This window comes from Oryctolagus cuniculus, chromosome 4 (assembly GCF_051225735.1).
Source record: "Oryctolagus cuniculus isolate XC-2025 breed Fujian yellow rabbit chromosome 4, ASM5122573v1, whole genome shotgun sequence".
Lineage (NCBI taxonomy): Eukaryota > Metazoa > Chordata > Mammalia > Lagomorpha > Leporidae > Oryctolagus > Oryctolagus cuniculus.
In genome coordinates, this window is record NC_142870.1 from 167,180,280 (window position 1) to 167,199,832 (window position 19,553).

At 46.4% G+C, this 19,553-nt stretch overlaps 1 protein-coding gene across 2 annotated transcripts in view; it reads left to right on the forward strand.

Moving 5' to 3' along the window:
- Positions 1–5,435: 5,435 nt before the first annotated feature.
- Positions 5,436–19,553, forward strand: part of TGFBR2 (transforming growth factor beta receptor 2) — an 87,703-nt gene continuing 73,585 nt past the window's right edge. Inside the window, exon 1 of one of the 2 annotated variants that reach the window (XM_070071692.2) lies at positions 5,436–5,590. Coding sequence is in view for 1 of the 2 variants with exons in the window: in NM_001177748.1 (NP_001171219.1) it covers positions 5,869–5,962 (94 nt within the window). In the remaining variant the exon portion in view is untranslated. 2 annotated transcript variants of the gene reach the window in all.

The following is a 19,553-nucleotide window of genomic DNA, read 5'->3' on the forward strand; positions in this document are numbered from 1 at the left end:
GAGGAAATTCTATCTTCAAGTCAGCAGGCAGCCATTGAATAACTGGTATCCTGGTATTTTTGGGTGGGACCATTCTGGCAGCAGTGGAGGATGTAGTACAATGGCATGACACTAGAGCATCAAGAACATGTGGAAACTGAAGTAATCCCATGTGAAATCCAGAGAGATGACACTTAACGGGGTCAGAACTGTGGCGTAGCAGGTGAAACCACTGCCTTTGATATTAGCATCCCATATGAGTGCAGGATCATGTCTTGGCAGCTCCACTTCCAACCCAGCTTCCTGCTAATGTCCTGGAAAAAGCAGCGGAAGACTTTTCAAGTACTTGGGCCCCTGCCTCCCAAGTGGGAGACCCAGCTGAAGCTGCTGACTCCTGGTTTCCCTAGCCCAGCGCTGGCCATTATGGCCATCTGGGGAGTGAATCAACAGATGGAAGAGATGGAAGATCTCTCTCTCTCTCTCTCCCTCTCTCTCTTTCTTCCTGTCTTTTTATAACTCTGACTTCAAATAAATAAATAAATATTTGAAAAAAATGAGGAAACCCTTGAGGCTATGTCAGTGGTGGGGACAAGAAACAGAACATAGTCAAGATTTGTTTAGAAAATACTAACTACATAGAGCCCAATGCCTAACTAGTTCTGGGAGGTAAAATAGAGACAAACCCTTAACCAATTTTATGTTTCAGATTTGGGTACCCAGCTGGGGGTAAGAACTTTTTCCTTTATACAGGAAATGTACAAAGGGGTTATACATTTTGGAATTCAATATTAGAAGGATGAGCATGTGATGATAGTGGAACATCTTTGGAGAGTCATGTAGGCAACTGCATTCATTGTAGCTTAGGTGACAAGTCACAGGTTCACCATTAGACTTGGAAATCATCGTTTTCTTTTTTTTTTTTTATTATTTGACAGAGTTATAGACAGTGAGACAGACAGACAGAGAGAAAGGTCTTCCTTCCGCTGGTTCACTCCCCAAATGGCCGCTATGGCCGGAGCTACGCTGATCCAAAGCCAGGAGCCAGGTGCTTCCTCCCAGTCTTCCATCGTATTTTTGAAGTGAATCCATAGAAGTAAGTATGTTCTCTAGGAGGACTGAGAGAAGGTACAGAGACAGGCGAGTGAGTAGAAGCATGTGATGGGGAAACCCTATAAAGATATTGAGAAGGAGCAAGTGGATAAACAGGCAGCAAACAGGGCTTCTTCTTCTGCTAGGACATCCCTAAAAGTCTCCCACAGGCTGGGTGACTTAACAGAAATTCATTTCCTCACAGCTCTGGAGATTAGAAGTCCAAAATCAAAGTGTCAGAAAGATTGGTTTCTCTGCAGAAGACACCTCCTCCCACTGTCTTCACGTGGCCGGCAAAGCCAGGAGCCAGGAGCTTCATCCTGATCTCCCACATGGGTGTAGGGGCCTAAGCAATTGGGCCATCTTCTACTGGTCTCTCAGGCTCACTGGCATGGAGCTGGATTGGAAGTGGAGCAGTCAAGACTTGAACTGGTGCACACATGGGATGCCAGCATTGCAGGCAGTGGGTTAACGTGTTATGCTACAACGCTAGCCCCGTTCTCTTGTGATCCCAGTTAACCTCCCTTGGTTAACAAAACTCTCAGGGAGGTGATGGATGGCCACTGACTTCTTCCTGGTGAATCTGTCTCGTGGCAGATGGGGCAGTTCAGAGAAACACGTGTTTGCATTTGCTGCTGTTCCCCACAGGTCTTCTGCCCAGGGCCATCAGTACCCAAGTGGCATAATTTGGGGTGGTATTTCCTGAACACTCACACCAGTCAGGGGTTTGGGATCAACCTCCTGATCAATCTAATCCTGAATGCAGATCCGAAGCTAAACAGGCCTGAATTCAAACCTGGGCTCTGTCTCCCACTAGCTATGTGACCTTTGCCACATACTTAATCTTTCTAATCCTCAAATTCTTCATCTGTAAAGAGAAGATTAGCACAGCGCTGCAAGGACATGCTCCAAAATGTCAACAAAGCTTATCTTTGGGTAATAGGGTCAAGAATCCTTTTTAATTTCTGTCTTTGGCTTATCTATACTTCGTATTTTTTCTACTTACAATCATATATATTGATTTTTATATGAATATTTATACTTCCTTTGTGATTAAAAAGTTATTTCTTTCAAAAAGAAACATTACCACTTTCTGTAAACAGATGGCCTAATTGGACATTCTGTTAATATCTGTGAAACACCGCAAACAAGGGAATGGATTAGCAAAATGGATAGTCTTATTTTTCCCACTCATAAAGACAAGAAACACATATGGAGTATTTGTAATCCATAGAGTAAGGTTCTAAGTTGCAAAGAAAATTTGCTATTCTTTCAAGGACTTTATAATTGATAAGGTGGAATTCTTAAACTATAAATGGATGACCATAATGCATTGTATGTCAGAATGGGACAAACCCCCAACTTCATCCCCACCCAAAAATAGATTCAATAACTTCATACACCCCAGGTCCTCTGTCTGGGAAAGGAGTGGTCCTGTTAGGCTCCGGAAATCTCAAAATGCTTCCCGGAAAAGCCGGCATCATGGATAAACCATAAAGGAAGCTTGACCTTCACTGATTAACTGTGGTCTCAGTGGTCTTTGGTTTGCTTCACACAAAAGGACAATGGGCCAAGAGATAAGAGCTGAGAAAGCTGAATGACTGATTTACACAGAGAGGAACCTCCATGTCAACTGCTTTAGCTGCCAGTTACTAACCTCAACAGCTGCACAAAGTTCAGGGTGGTGGAAGTTCTTCCTGCATTACAACTGAGAAATGCAGAGCTTAAATCACCCACACTTGAATTCCGTTCAGTTGTTTGTATGTGTGTAGCCTATAAAACTGAAAACATTAAATTGTCAAGTTGTTTGGCTCCATATGACAGTCCTTGGTGTGTGTGTTTGTGTTGTTGTCATTGTCGCTATTTGCAAATGGCCCACTTTTTGCACGTGTTTTAACTTCCTATGTGAATACCCACAAAATTATAGTGGTAATGTATTTTGCTTCCATTTCATAGAAAACTGAAGATTAAATTAGAAATGCCAAGGCACATGAAATTAAAGTGAACATGAGTGATGTAGGATGAGAAAGACCACCTTAAACTTCCCATCATGGAGTCAAGTACCTGGGACCCGGCCTCCAATCATGTAACACATCTGTTTGTGATACCAACAGAAAAGAAAGCCTTGGGAATCCATTGGGCATTTGTTTGCTTCAGGTGTTTTGGTGAGTAGAGAAGTACATTTATGGTGTCCAGAGGAACTTGGGCAAATCTAGGGAAAGAAAAAAAGCCCACACACTTCTCCATTCTTAGGAAAATGAGGTATTGTTGACATCACCCTCTGCTGAAATCTCATGTTTATATTTCAAATTATTAGGTAACAGAATGCCTCCTCCAGAGCTGTACAGCAACTAGGACAACTGAGTACTAGTGTCTTTTGCCTCTTCATTATCTTAGCCATCCAATGATTCCACAAATATTCATTAAACACCTGTTCTGTGTTAGGTGCTGGGCTACAATAGTAAGTTAAAGGAAATTTACAATGCCTGCCCTCAGGAAATTTGAAGCTGAGCGGGTGGATAGGAACAGAAATGAAAGAAAGACACAAATAATTAGAGTTGCAGTGAGTTCTACCAAAAGAAGGGCCTGTGGTGCCAAGAGAACTTAGAATAAAGGATGTACTTATGAAAGTCGGGGGAAGACCATCTATCAAGGAAGTCGTGATTCAATCAGGGAAGAGCTGCAACCGGCCGGGTGAGTGGAGAGAAGAGGAAATCCACCCTGGGCACGAGGACAGGGAGGCGTGTTCATAGAATGCAGAGGACTCTGCCTGCAAGGAGGAAAATCCACAGGAAAGGGTAGAGGAGAGGCGGGGGCTTCAAGTGCTGCTGGAGGATCCGGTTTCTAGCTTCTCTCTGTCTCATAAGCAGTGGGCAGCCATTCAGTGATACTGACGAGAGGGCTGTTATAGATGGGTTTGCTGGGCAGCCATTCAGTGATACTAACGACAGGGCTGTTATAGGTGGGTTTGCAGATCGAGAAAACTGACTCTGGCTCAGGTTTGAGAAACTCAATGAAAGGACCCCTGATGCAGGAAGAGCAGGTGGAAGACTCCTGCCCAGGGGGTGGCAGTGGCTCATTCTGGGTGGCTGAGGAGGCCGTGGGAAGAAGATTTCTCCCTCAGTCGTTCTCCAGTGCTGCGGTGGCTCCAGCTTTGGCAAGATTTCTGATGGCCAAAAAGATGCTCAGCCCTCCTGATGGTGCTGCACTCCCTCTGTCCTGAACAGGAGACTTTGGGACCTGATGTGTTCCTAGGGCACAGGCAGAGACAGCGTTGCTGCTGGAAGAATCAAAGCTTCAGGTTCCAGCCCCAAGCAGACTGACAGGGTCGAGTTTGGAGCTAGGTGTGTGTTGGGGTGGGGGGGAGTGGGGGTGCATTTGCCTTTCTCCTGGCGAAACTGGCACCTGCTTCTGCAAACTATCTCGCCCTCAGATAAAGCAATTTGTTGTAGGAAGTGCTGGCAGAGTTGACCAGATGGCTGCACACATTATGTCTTTGAGACCTGGGGCTGGGCTGATCCCATGACCCATGATACAATCAACACACAACTGAAAGAGAAGGGGGCTTCTAAGAGCATTTAACTACCAAACATGTAAATCCAGTGCCTTGGACAAACCTGGGTGCCCTAGCAAGCAGAGAAATCTGAACGTTGACACGGTCCTGTTTGGCACTCTTAGGCATTCTACACACCCAAGGCCAAGTATTCTCTTCTGTCAGCTCCGTTCCTGGAGCGCAAAGGGAACCATTCAGGTGACTCCCAAGCCACTTTTATTTTACATTTTCTGCCAAACTTAAAAATAACGTTCTCTGCCATTGTCGCTCTGTGATGAGTGATCATTCACAATTATCCACCACCCACCTGCAGAGAGAGATGGCTCAAAATGAGGGGCAGTACAGGGGTGGAAAAGCAGAATTTCCTTCTGAATCGGGATCCACACCTTAGCAAGCCCCCCGGGTGCTCACCAAGCACATTCAAGCCTGAATGTCATCTACTGCGACACACATCGCACAGGGTGATGGCACAGGCACGCTGGTACTCACAGCGAACACAAAAGTTTCCTGGAACAATACTAATGAGGGGGGAAAAGCGCTCAGAATTCACTAACTGGCTTTCAGGACTGCTTGGAGTCTCCACTTGCAATTAGAAAGAGTGGCTCTCAAAAACCCAGGAACAAGCCAAATAACGCGGTGGGGTGGTCGGGGTGGGGCTGGGGGCGCTTGGTGGTGGGCTGCGGAAGGTGTAGATACCTGGCATGCACAGACTTTGTGAAGCCCGTGTCCTGGCTCGCTCCGGGGAAGAGCCCGGGAGCCAGGAACTCCTGGGCGGCGTGGGAGGGCTGCGAGGGGCAGCGCACACCGGGCCAAAGTCCGCGCAGGAGCTGGTCCGGGGGCCCTGATTGGCAGGCCCTGAGCGAGCGAGGACTGGAAGCAGGGAGAGAGCGGAGGCTCTGGGCGGCGAGAGGTCCTGCCCAGCTGTTGCGAGGAGTTTCCTGTTTCCCCCGCAGCGCCGGGTGAAGTTGAGTGAGTCACTCGCGCGCACGGACAGACTACACCCCGCGCGCGCACCCGCTCGGGCCGGGCGCCGGCCTCCTGCGCAGCTCCCCTCGGCCGCCGGGGGCCTCCGCCGGCTGCAGGCCCCCTCCTCCCGGCCGGCCGGCGCCACATCTGGCCCGCACATCTGCCGGGGCCCGCGCGGCTCGGGGGTCTCGAGAGGGCGCGGGGTGGGGGTGGGGGGTGGTCCGGGGAGGCGCCGTCCGCTGCGCTCTGGGCTCGGTCTATGACGAGCGGCGGGGTCTGCCATGGGTCGGGGGCTGCTCCGGGGCCTGTGGCCGCTGCACCTCGTCCTGTGGACGCGCATCGCCAGCACGATCCCGCCGCACGTTCAGAAGTCGGGTGAGTAGCGGCCAGCGCCGCGCCGAGGGCGCCGGGGGCCCCTGCGCTGCGCTTGACAGTCGGCCGCGGGCACTGCGCGCTGGGGCGGAAACGGGGAAAGTGGCCCGCGCAGCACCCACGCAGCCCCAGCGAGGGGAAAGTTGGTTCGCAAGGGGGCGCGGGGCCCGCGGGGGGGGCCCCTTTGTGCGAGCCGGGGAGGCGCTGTGCCGGCCGCGGCCCCGCTGAGCCCCCAGTCCCGGAAAGGGAAGTTTGCGAAGTTGGTGATCCAGAGGCGGCCGGGCAGAGGCCGCGCACCTGGGCCCCGGGCGATGCTGCGGGCCCCTCGAGGCTGCCCGAGCCCTCCCCAGCCCCCAGAGGCCGGTTAACCCCGGCTGGAGCGCCTGAAAGTGGCCCCACGGCCCGTCTCCCACCCATCGCCCCCTACGCGCCCCAGGCCGGTTCTTGGCCCCGGGTTTCCTGCATGCATGCCGGAGAAGCGGTGATTTGCAAAGGAAAGTTTTCGGGCGCTGGAGATGGACAGGTAGACGAGGCCTGCTGGGTTGCCCGGTGCAGGCGTGGGTGCCTGGAGCGAGACGTGCCTGCCTCCAGGGAGCTGACTCCTTTCTTTGCAGTTGTCACTCGGGGCCGGCCGAGCAAGCGGTGGCTAGGGTCCTAAATGGGCCGCCCACCTGATCGCTGTCTCTGGAGCTTTCCAAGGGGGGGGGGGGGTAAAAAATTGCAGGAATTTGGTTCTTAACGACTTGTTATGGAAAGTGCAGAAGCCCCCAGACGTCAGAAGCTGGAATGTTTGCGGCTAGGAGGCACTTAGCCTTCTGCAGCTGGCGGCCCTGCTCCGGGGAGCTTCGGGTTTGGGCGAGCCCTGTCCCTTTCCCAGGCCTCAGTTTTCTCATCTGTAAAATGACGTGGTGGGAGCTGGATCGTCTCACATCCCCTCCATCTGTGACGTCTGAGCAGCGCCTGCACCCTCGCCCCCCCACCCCCCCGGCACCCTTGGGTGACTGGCAGATACTGCGCATCAATTTTGGTGGAAAGGTGCATGAAAGACCAGCTCGCCCAGAGGCAGGGGGTTTTACTTGCCCCGTGACACAGGCATGCGTACCTGTAGAATTGTCTAGACTAAAAGGCAAGACGCTCTAAAGGGTGCATTTCAAAGTATGGAGGAAGACCGGGAGCTTTGGAGTGTGTGGCTCGTACTGAGGGTGGCATGGAGATCTGAGTTTTTAATGGACTCAGAAGGAGCCCTGTGGCATGCAAAAAAAAAAAAAAAACCTTCTGACACAGATATGAATTCTATGGTTTATGCAATCACAAAGCTTTGCTCTTGGCTGCTTTCTTACACTGAAAAAACAGAATGTTCCACCGTCTCTGGTTTGACTGCAAACTCTTAAAAACTGAGTTATATTTTGCTAATAACTTCTAAAACACCGCTAATTTTCTGTCTGCATTAAAAAAAAAATCCTCGTTGAAACGTTGGTTCAGATGACAAAGATTAGCAGGCCCTGATTTTGTTAGTTAACTTTTGTTTACGAGGATAAGATTTATGATTTGCAAATTCCAGACTCAATAGTTCCGTGAGTCAGTTTCATTTCATCTATACACACACTTTTAAACAATTAGTTTAAACGCCTGCTGGCTTTTTATTTGGTTTTTGAACAGTTGTGCAGAGCCTAGAGATACCATATGGTGATGGAATTGAACTTTCAAAATGGTTGCATGAAGGAATCATTCTGAATTTTACTCATTTGGTCAAATTAAATTTTTCAAAGATGGTTGAGGTCTGGAGACAGCTCTAGAGTGAAGATGAGCAACTTAATTCCACTTGTATTTTAATTTTCCACTGAATAGTTTCAAGACTGTTCTAACGTAATCAAAAAACCGTGAGAACATTTACAAAATATCTTAATGTAAGACAAAATATAAGAGTTGGTTTACAGCCACCTATTAGGTCACTTCAAAAAGCTACCTTTGTTTCACAGATGTGGGCACAGAATTTCAGTATAGAACAAATTTTGCTGAAAACTTTGTAGGAAATATTGTTTGACTTAGTAGATTCACCACTCTTCCTAAATGCTCAAAATGAAGAAATCACTCTTTAGGGGAAAGCTTTGAGTGTCTGACGACTCATAGATCTGAAAAACAGGACTTTAACTTTTCAGAGATTCTTGGTGTGGACTTGGTTATGGTAAAAGCGTCGCTGGGTGCGTATTCCTAGAGCCACTTGAATGGCGTGCTGAATTCGTCAGGGCCAGAGACTAGAATCATCAGGCCCAGAATCTGATGTTTGGTCTACTTGCTCTTTTCCCCATAAGGCACACTTGCACCTCTGCACCACTTCCTCTAATGACATCTGATTTTCACCGCGTTACGGTTTATACAAAATACGAGCCCCATTTTGGATTCCTTGCCTTCCGCTGGGCTCAGCGTCCCTGTAGTCAACATGACCTGCTACATGGTTTGCATTTTGCTTCGCTGTCCCTTCGGTGTTTTTGAATTTCTGCGAATTTAGCTGTCATGATTTTTTTCCCATCAGTCATGCGGCCTCGTGGATGCTTTTTCTTCCTTCCCAACGATGTGTATTTATTATCACTCTGCCACGCAGATGGGCGGACCTGCCAGCACCATCCCAAACCAACAGGACAGAACCTATCTTGGCCCTCACTGAGTTAACCAGGGCTGTGTGTTGCAGGCTGAGAGAAGTATTCATAGTTTAATGCAGTGTGCTTGGAAGCGTTATTGGCTGCCGATGTTTTTTTTGCTTGACCTCATTTCTCAGTTGATTTCACAGGGAGGGTGTGTGTGTTGAATATTCCTTCTCCGTGTCTCTGGATGTTTATTTGGATTGATTTATTCTCACTTTTCTATCCCTGCCTTGTTACAGACCCTGCTTAGACGGGCTTTTAGTTCCCTTTTCCATTCCAGGGCCAGCAGGGTGGAGGCAGTGTGTCCATGCTAAGCCTCTTCTTGGAAGATGGGCTGGGAGTAGAATGTAGGGCGCAAGCTTTAGGAGCAGACCATCCTGGGGCCCCAAGCTGCCTCCCGTTTACTAGTCCTCAGTGCTCTCATCTGTAAAATGGGCATGATGAATGTAGCTGCTGTTGGGAATTCCTCCATTGGGCCTCACAAGGGGGCCTCCGTGACCTGGCTGTCACCTGACTCAGCTCCACATCCCACCAAGGCCCACACTTTCCTGGTTAGCCCCCTGTGCCCAGCCCCCTGTTCCCTGCCCCCTGCATGTGTGTCTTGTGAAGAAGGTGGGTTGCCGTCTTTGTTCAAGCCTTTAGCTGCTACCTGGCTGGAGCTCCCACCGCCTGGCTCCTTTTCATTTTGCTTTTAAGGCAATTCTAGTGTTGTCTACTCAAGGACACTTGCTGTGACTCTCCCAGGTAGGACTAAGGGCTACTTCCTTCGCTGATGACAGTGGCAAACTGAAATAACAAGAGAGTTCTTTAGAAAGTTTGTGCAAAAATGGAATTTAAAAGTGAGTTGACTTTGGTGCAAACATTTTTTGAATTCCATGCAGCTTTTTTGTAATATACATTTTCATGAACTTTTTGAAGACCCCTGGTGTCTTTGTGGGATGCCCTGCACTTTAGACCTTGAAACCTTCAGAGGCAAGAGGTCTGTCTGTTCCATTCTCTGTCTTCAGGGTCTCCCACCTTGTCTGGTGCCTCAGTTTGCACCCCGGAAATGCTGAGTTATACCTCCACGTCTTCCTGTGGACAAAGTGTAACAGGCCAGGCTTTTAGAAACCACGAAGTCCTTAGCAACTGGGGGTTTGGTCTTGGTGATGAAAATCTTCACTTTCAGTTCAAATTGTTTTGGTCCCGATCAAAATGTGCAGCTTGGCCATTTTTATATTATGTAATTGGTTCCTCTATTCCCATGAAATTCGGAAAAAAATAAAGTTTCAACTTGTGACAAACATCATGCAAAGTTGCCAGAAGTTTTCCCCCGCCTCCTTTAGCTCTAATTTTAAACAAGTCTAGGCCATTCAAAACCATTGTCAAACTTTTAAGAAGTTTTCACCGCAGGAATCATCCAGTAAATACTGAACTCTCTCTTGTTTCTTCTAGAAAGCTGTCGAAAAGAGATTTCATTTAAAAAATGAAGTGCTGACATCTAAATTTAGGCTTTAAGCATTTTTTTTAATCTAGTTTTCTGTTTGGGCTTCTAAGCAGTGAAGCAGAGTTGGTCAAAGGAAGTGTGGCCTTGTAGCAGCCACTGCCTACCATAGAGCACCCTGGGTATGATTTAGGCCTGCTGCAAACCAACAAAACAGTTTAAAGCAAGGTGCAAGGGAAAGACACTTCCGGGCTGCCATGGGCCTGAAGGAGCCACGTTCCACGTGAAAGCGGAACCCCAGCACCGGCGCTCCAGCTCTTTCCGCGTGGTTTCAACAGAGGTGACTTGTGACGCTGAGTGGCAGCGTCCGAGCAGGTGTGCCGAGCAGAGCAGCAGGGATGCTTCCCACCGCTCTCCCCTCCCTCCGTTCCTGGTAACGTCGCTCCCAAGTACTTGTTGCTTCCAACAGAGGCAAGAGAAGGATTACTCCACCCCTTTGCCTGGCACCTGCATCAGGAGGGTTGAGAATGCTACATGCTCCCTCCGATTGGCTCATCTCGGGGAGATGTCGGGGAGAGAGGAGGGAGGGTGAGCCAACGTTTGAGAAACTCTCTCCAGCCAGCCACTGGGCCTGGCTAACTGTTATAATTTTAAGTAGAAGTTTGCAAGATAGACTTTATTGTCTGTTTTGGAAGTGGGAAGATGGCCCCTTGAGATTTGTGTGTGTGTGTGTTGGGGGGGTGTTTTGGGCTTGTCTCGCGTTCTGCTTGCCTCTTTTTCATGGTCTGTGTGTGTGTTGGAAGGGACGCGAGGGAGGGGCAGAAATACTGTATTTGAGAGAGAGGAAATTTGCCATTTAGCATCGTGAGTTCAGTGCCCCTGATTGAACTGATCGGCTTTGCTTACGTGATCTGCCTCTTCCTGACATCCTTGTGCCATAGAAAATCAAGACAGGGTGGAGTTTCTTTACACAAGGGAAGCAGACCGGTGCCAGGCTAGTGATGGCCTGTTGGTAGTGGGACCCTCTGCAGGGGACCCAGAGTGTGACCATTGACAGCAGGTGGACAAGGACCATTTTCCGAGACGTGTGTTGTCAACCACAAATTCCCAGCACCTAAGAGCAGAATCAGTGCACAGGCCTCAGGCAGGTGCAGATGAGGGCCGGAAGAGCTGAGTGTATCCAACGAAGAAGAAGGGAACAATTAGACTTCTGAGGTCCAGCTAATTTTTAAACATGTCGGTGGTTAGCAGTCTCCTGCCCCGATTTGCAGCAGGACCGCTTCCACCGTTCACTTGCCACCATCAGCTTCTTCCGTCTTGGCACCCAGGGCGGAACAGCTGTTCCCTAGGGTGTTGTCGACTTCGTTGACTTACTGCACCCTGCTTAGACTCTTGAGGGTTCCCTAGCATCTGTGTTTTGTTTATAGGGTGGAGGTTATAAATAATTAGGAGGGATTTAGCTGGTGGGAATCTAGCTGGGCAAAGTCAAGATATGCAGCTCTACCCCCCACTTCGTTTTTTCCCTTTCTGATGGCGTGTTTTCCTCCAATATTTTTTCAGCTCTCCGGCCGAGAGATAGGCCCTAGTGTATGGGCAGAAGGGCCCTGTGTCCTGGGATTTGGGGGGTATTGTGCTCTTGCTGTTCTCTAGCCAAGGCCACATGCGTGGGGTGAGAAGACTCCTGGGGGTCCCATTCACTGTCGTGTCCCCTTTCTTAGACCCTGCTTTGGGTGCCTAGGTACCTCGATTTCCCTGCCTAGATGACTGTAAACTAGTGTCTGTAGCCTACAAAGACTTTGGTGCACCTGAGCTTGAGGGACAGCTCTGCATCTGTGTGCATACGTGTGTGTGTGTGTGTGTATGTGAAAGAGAGAGAGAGCGCACATGCTTGGTTGCCCATGCATACACGTCTCACAGTGTCCGCTTCATGCAGAATGGAGAAGTGATGCAAAAGGAGGAAGGCAGTTTGCTGATGAGAGTTCAGCTCAGCGCTTTACACCACACAATCCTGAGGAAGGATTTTGAATATCCTGAGAGTCCTAAAGATTCCCTGATCTTCCAAGATGTTGGGAACTTAGATTTGTGAGTCAAGGTAGAAGAATAAAACTTGTTTTACTGAGTAAGTTTGCCAGCTGACTTACAGCCATAAACATTTGACCTATGTTGTGTGGTCCTCTGTTTACTTTTGCCCTGGACCTTCCAGTGTCAAGGGTGGGTCAGGCATCAGCGCTGTGCTTCTGTGGGGTGTGGAACAGGAATTGGATTTTTTGTTCATTGTAATCTGTTCTCTCTGTTGTAGAGGGCATTGTTCATTAATGAAAAAGCAAAGAGTTTTCCCCCTAACTGTAGTGTTGGATATCCTTTGAGAAATTTAGTTCTTCATAGTTTGTGGTTTCTTTTAAGGGAACTTTAGCTCTACCCACCTGACTTGTTCTATCTGCTTTTTCACTTACACATTATAATTTTTTTGAGATTTTCCACTGCCTTAGTTGCATTTCCTCTGTGTCTTGCAACCACTGGAGCAAGGTGCAGCTTAATCAGAGTGCTTTGTTCCTATTATAAATATTTCATTTCAGCAATCCCTGGCCTTCTTAAGCTTCCTTAAAAAAACAAAAAAGGCAAGAACAGCAGGTCAGTTTGGAGAAGTCAAAAGCCCTCCAGTGCTGTTCAAAGGCAAGAAAAATCCAGGGTCAAGTGTGCATATTCAGCATGGGCCACAGTATGCCTTTATCTCTGAAAGCTATAAATCATTCCAAAGATTCATTGATTGTGTCTTACAACTGCTTTGTGGATGTCTACCCATCACCCCCAAACTTTGCAAAACTTTTTTATATAGAGAAATCAAATTAGCCTTAGGACCCTGGTCATTTCTCTCCAGAGAATTGCTGGACAAGTTTCCCAACATTAATAGCAGCTGCCACATACCGAGATATTGCTACTGCCTGGATCATACCGAACACTTGGTGTGTATTATTTAATCCTCAGAACAATTCTAGGAGGTAGGTTTTACAGTGTTCTCTGTAAGTCCTCCAGAGAGGAAGACATTTGCCCAAGACTACCCCATTACAAATCATTACAATGGGGTTGAAACCAACTGTTTTGGGGACCTAGATGCCTAATTAGTAAGCTGTGCATTTACTGAGACTAGGCTGCCTCAATTGAAATAGACCACTTATCTATTGTATTATACCAAGGGTGCTGCAAGACTCCAGGGTTTAAGAGAAACAATGATAATAGCTGAATTTCCCAGTGATTGAGTATTTTTCATATATTATCTCATTTAATTTCCTCGGCAAAATAAAATAATGCTTGATTCACAGACCAGCAGGTTGAACATCAAGCCTGTCTTGTGACTTGGTGAGAAAATAAAATATACATCAAGTGATACAACCTTGGCTGCGTCTTGGAGCGGTTATGCCTTTGGGGAGCTTAAGCACCCTAAGTGAAACAGACAGTTTATCTGCAAGGTTTGGAGGAGTTCAAGACTGCATCTCACATGGCAGAGATATGGACGTTAGCCTAGATCATACCATGAACTGCATAGAACTTGCTCTTCAAGGCTCCTCCCTAGGATAGGCCCATCGTCTGGCCCCAGGGAGGCCTTGGCAATGCAATTAACAAGCCTCAAGTCAAACACTAGTTCAGAAATCTTGCAATGCCCTGAATCCTACAGCTCATGTATAAAAGTATAGACATTCCCCCAGATTTGGAGGCAAATTGAAAAAAAATGTATGTGACATTATCTGTAATGAGTTATGAAGGGAAAAAAATCTTGTCCAATTGTTCAGCAAATTAAAAGAAATTCTCATCAATTGTAGAGGAAAAGCTGAATTATTTTTCAATTTTCCTACTAGATACTATCGCAAAATGCCACGAAAAGAGGTGATCAAAAATAATGCAATCAAAAATTATGGTAAACTATTTCAGAGGTATGCCGAGCAGTTAATGGATAACAATAGCTTTTTTTCCCCCAGTTTTTATTTGTGGTATTTGAGGAGCAAAATGTGAAAATCTTTACTTAATATATGCTAAATTGATCTTCTGTATATAAAGAGAATTGAAAATTAATCTTGATGTGAAGGGGAAGGGGAGAGGGAGTGGGAGAGGGGAGCGTTGTGGGTGGGAGGGAAGTTACGGGGGGGAGGAAGTTATTGTAATCCATAAGCTGTACTTTGGAAATTTATGCTCATTAAATAAAAAAAGTAAAAAAAAAAAGAAAACATAAACTGTAATTTATAAGATACCATTTTAATCCTAAATACTCATTTTCATATGTACATTTCCATTCTTAATTTTCTCTCTCCCAAAGAGTGCCCCTGAAACTCACAAGCTCCATCTTCTTCCAGACCCCAGTCTATGCCTAACAGTGGGATTTGATTGTTGGTTTGGGAAATAAATGAAAAATGCTTCCTCCTCCTTCCCGCCACGGCAGATGGAGACTGAAGTCTGCGTTGTTACGTCACCGCACCAAAGCTGTCCCCCAGGTTTAGCTAAACCCTTCATCATTTTTCCTACTTGAGAGCCCACTGCCAAGTAGAGAAGAAGTTGTAAATATGTAATTATCACAAAACCTAGATTTTGAATGAAAGGTAACTGAGAGCTGACCCTTAGCTTCAGGTACCTGGAACCTGGTGTCTGGTCGACCAGGCTATGTCCTTGGTCCCCTAGGTCTCACTTAATGGTTTGTGTAAAAACGACAAGAATTGGACTAGATGGAATCTTTGTGGTTTTTTTTTTTTTTTTCTGTACTAAAAGTTTTCATTCCCTGTGTTAGTAGAGAAAATCATTGAAGTTGATTTAGAAAACGTTTACATGATTCTTAACTAATGAAGGTGGAAAACTGTCCAAAAGTCATAGCAGGTAGGAACTGACAAATACTGAAAACATCTGCTAGGGGGTTGTTAGAGATGACTACTACTAAAAAGAGAAAAAGAAGCTGTAGTTATTTTGAAAATTTCGTATACTCTCGGTATAGGAGCATAGATCCTCACCAAAAACCCTGTTTATTTCAGCTCGGCTCGCCCCTTCTGGCTAAAGACAGGTCTTGCTTGGTTTTGGCGGTAGTAGCATTTCTCTTTGGTTAATTATGTGTTTTCATGATCCCCTTCCTCTGAAATGGTGCAAGTGCCTGTCAAGGTTTTTCTTAAGGTAGAGAATTTTTGAAAAGCTTTGCTGTGTGTAGGAGAAATAAAAACCCAAAGGACATTCTGTGGGTTTTTTTTTTTTTTTTTTTTTTTGGAAAAGAGAAAACTTGTCTGGATATAATTAGTGTTCTGTTGCCTTCCAATGACTTTTCCACCAGTTTTCTTAAAATATTCCCCGAAAAGACAGAATTTGCTACAGATTGTCAGTTTTCAGATGGCTGTTTTAGGCTAAGGAGCTCTTACTGAGTGCCATAATTGCATTTCTGTAGTTTGCAGATACCTGTTAGTGCAGAGTAGGAATTGTTCAACTCTTCTTTTCGGAGTGGCAGTCTTACTATCCATTGCTTTTTTTGTTTTATTCTCTACAGCCCATAGCACTATGCAAAAACGGACCATTTTTACCATTTGTCCTTCTAATACGGGGAGACTTCAAAAATTTTACAAAAAAATGGATTTAAAAGTTAAATTTATTTTTGGTTAAAAATATTTGAAATCCATGTCTACGAGAGTGTCTTAAAAAACTTCATGGAAAAATGTGTATTATGAAAAGATTATAGATGAATTTCAGGGGGTTTTTTTTTGCACTAAATTCAAGTTTGCGTGAACTTTCTGAAATCCCCTTTTATGAGAAAAGAGAAAAAAACAATGGTGACATCTTTTGTACTCACTATTCTAGAATCTCTGAAGTTGCATTATAATAGAATAACTCCTAGCAACCTTGGCACTCTTCTGTTTCTATAATTTCTACCAGTAGCATGAGCTTCTGGTCTAGTTCATATTACCTCTCTTATCACCCGTCTCTTCCACAAATGAACAAAGGGCCAGTGCTTTCCTTTGCAGCTCTTTCTCCCATCACCTCCAGCTGTGGCCTTGTTTGTTCTACTTTCTGAGTCCCTCAGGAACTTCATCACTCTCTAAACAGTCACGTTATAATTTGCACTTAGGTCCCCCATCCTGAGCTCAAGCATGCTGACCCCCAACACGATGGCTTGTCACCATCTAACCAATGACAGCCACTCCAGATGGTCTTGAATCTTGCTGATCGTAGGAAGGGCCTGGTGCCATCAGCAGCAGCAGCCTTGAAAGTGCTGAACGTTGGGCTCCTCCTTGCACCTCCTGCCCCCGAAATCTGCATTTGCACAAGATCCCTGGCTGATTCCTGGACACCTTGTTGGGGAAGAAACACTGCTTTCCTAGCATTAAAGCATTTTCCAAGGAGGAGGCAAGTGATCTGTGGTGATTTTAGCGTGTCACCTCGAGCTTGTCTGTAGCAAAGACGATGAGGTTCCCAGGGGAGTTGAGCTTCGTTTCCTGAGTATTTTGAGTCTAACTCAGCTACAAGACCTACTCTGACTGCATGTAGCCAGCACACTAAAACTAACAGAGAAGAGGGTGCACCACGAGTGGCTTTACTAAATGAGTCATTTTTAATCCGTCTGTTTCACCAAAGCTTGCTTTATGGGTCTTCCATCTACCGAATGCCTGTTCCTTGACCATGAACTACAGACCTCAAGGATCAGGTTTTCCTGCTGAACTCATAACGTCAGCTGTGTTTACCTCAATAGGCTTTTGCTGTGACACAGGTAGGCCTTAATTCACGCTGGAGCTGCCTTGGCATTTCTTTAAATATATAACCCTCTCTTCTATACAAAGTACGTCATCCAGCAAATTAACAGCAATAACAAAAAAGAGCAGAAAAACTTTTCGTTGCAACCCATAACTCATGTCATTTCCTGTTGCATCAAATCTAAAGTTATTCATCAGAATATGTTTAAAATCTCAACATCTGGAATCTCTCTATCAGACATTTATTTACCTAGTTGCACAGAAAGCATAGCCATTTGGTTTCATTTTTGCTCTTGAGCCACACTTCCACTCTCTTGCCACTACACAAAGCTGAGCTCTGTTTTATGTTGTCTATAAGACTCTCCTAATTGGCTTCTTCCCAGGGACAGCATTTGTCACTTTTCTTGTCAATCTGCAGGCATAGCCATCCATTGTACCTCCTCCCAGACATCATTTTGAACAAGTGTCCCATGCCAGAAAGCCGTCAGTGGTCCTCTCCATGAATCCTAAGCAGTCAAATCCCTTCCTTTTTGAGGTCAAAGATGGCTTCAGTGTTCCTGGCTCCTAAGACAGCACCCTGCACACAAATGAGACATAGGACTGGGTTGATCAGGGTGAGTCTCTTCCTATCTGCATTCCACCGTAGGCAGGCCTCATGCCCTGGTTACACATGAGCCAGACTTGCTCATACAACCTTTTGCTTTCCACTCTCCTAACTTGTGATGGTTCTGCAGCCCCCTGAATTTTCCCTTTCCCTACCACAGCTGCATCCTTGGAAGTACTGCCTGTCCCAAGTGTCACCTCTTCCAGTGGGTCTTTCTTTATCATCCATCCTGATTCCCCTTCTTATGCTCACAACCTCTCTACTTGGCCTGGCTCCCACAATCCTTGGGCCTGTTCACCAATCCACCCATGTTTATATGTTAACTCCTTTTGCGAGAATGAAATCTCTTTGAAGGATAAGTCCTAATTCTGTCCTAGCACTGAGCACACCGTCTCACTACATGTGTTGGTTTGTGTGTTGTACTTGTTGCTGTTGGTCGTCCATTGCTTTTCAAGGCAAAAGAAACTGTGGATCCAAGACAAGGGGTAGAGATTTTTGCTTCTAGACTGCATGCTTTTTGCCACCAAGAGTGAGTGTCTTTGGCTTCCTTGTCTGCAGCCACCTGTAGAGTTGTTTAGAACTTAGGCCCAGGGGAAATCTTGAATGATCGGCTGTGTGTAAGTTGCTCTTTACAGTGAGGTTTGCTCTGTCTGCGGTCGACACTTCCGTGAATTTAGGGGCGCTGCACTGTGTGGGTTTTAAGGCCTGTTGTTTTTCCATCCACCACAGGCCACTTTTGATTCATTTATCCTTTGTGTGAATCTTTTGCAGAGGGCTCAATGCGTTATGGCTGTAGGAACTAGAACAAGTCATTAAACCATCAGCCTGTCTGACTCAGGACCTCTATTTACCCACTGCTTTTCATTTTAATGAATCATGGGTTGTCTCCCACCATTGGGATTGTTGGAGAAGGGGTAGCCAAAGGAGTGTTGGTGCAGTGGAGAGGGTCCGAAGACAGCCATCTACCTCCCAAAGGCAGGTATCTCAAATTGCAAAGGTGACCCCTGGCTGCACTTTGCAGAGAGCTCTGTTGAAATGACAGGTGCTGGGGTGGCGTTTGGCACAGAATCAAGGTGCCAGTTGGGATTCCCCCATTGCATATTACGTGTCTGGGTTCAGGTGCCAGCTTAGCTCTGGATTCCAGCTTCTTGAAAATGCACATTCTTGGAAGCGGCAGGTGATGGATCAAATAGTTGAGTCCCCACCGCCCATGTGAGAGGCCCAAAATGAATTCCAAGCTCCTGCCTTTGACCTGGCCTGACCCTGGCTATTACAAGCATTTGTGGAGCAAACCAGCAAATGGGAGATCTCTGTCTCTCTGCCTTTCAAATAAAATGAAAATAAAAATGTAAAAACTAAAATGACAGGTGGTAAGGAGACTTATACATGAAGCCTTTCTTAGATGGGCATTTAAGTGCCGAGAGTGCCCAGGGTCTTGAAGCCCTTCAGCCAGTGGTCTCCATCAGTTCCCTGCAGGCCCACCCTGAATGGACTTGCAGTCCAGACACTAGGAAGCATGTGCTTCGTGTACAACCATGGCTTCCAGGCCCTCCTCGTGCCTCCCTGCCAGCCGGGTCGTCACCCACAAACCCCTCTTCTCTGGGGATCCTGGAGCCACCATTGACTTCATTGTGGTACATGCAGACATGGATGAGCAGTTCCTGTCCTGCTGTACCTATGGAGAATAGGGGATGACATAAGGGTTTTGATATTCTTGGGATGTAATAGTCTGTGACGCTGATGAGCAGTGGTTGAAATTCAGTACTTTGAGTTTGATGTGCCACTGGTTAGCTTTCAAAGCTACTGAAAAGATTTAACTCCCAAGAGTTGAATGATGATGGTGAGGATGTTTGTAGCAGTTATGTAATCACTTAGATTTATTCGGGGCTTCGTAATACATTTTCACCAACTCAGAGTGTTGCCTGCTACTAGTTTATTAAAGAGATGCCCGTGGTGTTTCACGGCACAAGAGACAAGAGTTTCTTAATATTTCGATGTTAACTTCTTGAATAACTGCTGCAGGGACAATTAACTTTAACCCACCCTGAGCCAAGCTCGTGGGTATAAATTCTTTTATATAACAACAGCCTAACCGCGGTGGCCATTGGAAGGTGAACCAACGGCAAAGGAAGACCTTTCTCTCTGTCTCTCTCTCTCACTGTCCACTCTGCCTGTCAAAAAAAAAAAAAAAAAAAACAGCCTAAGGATTGGATAT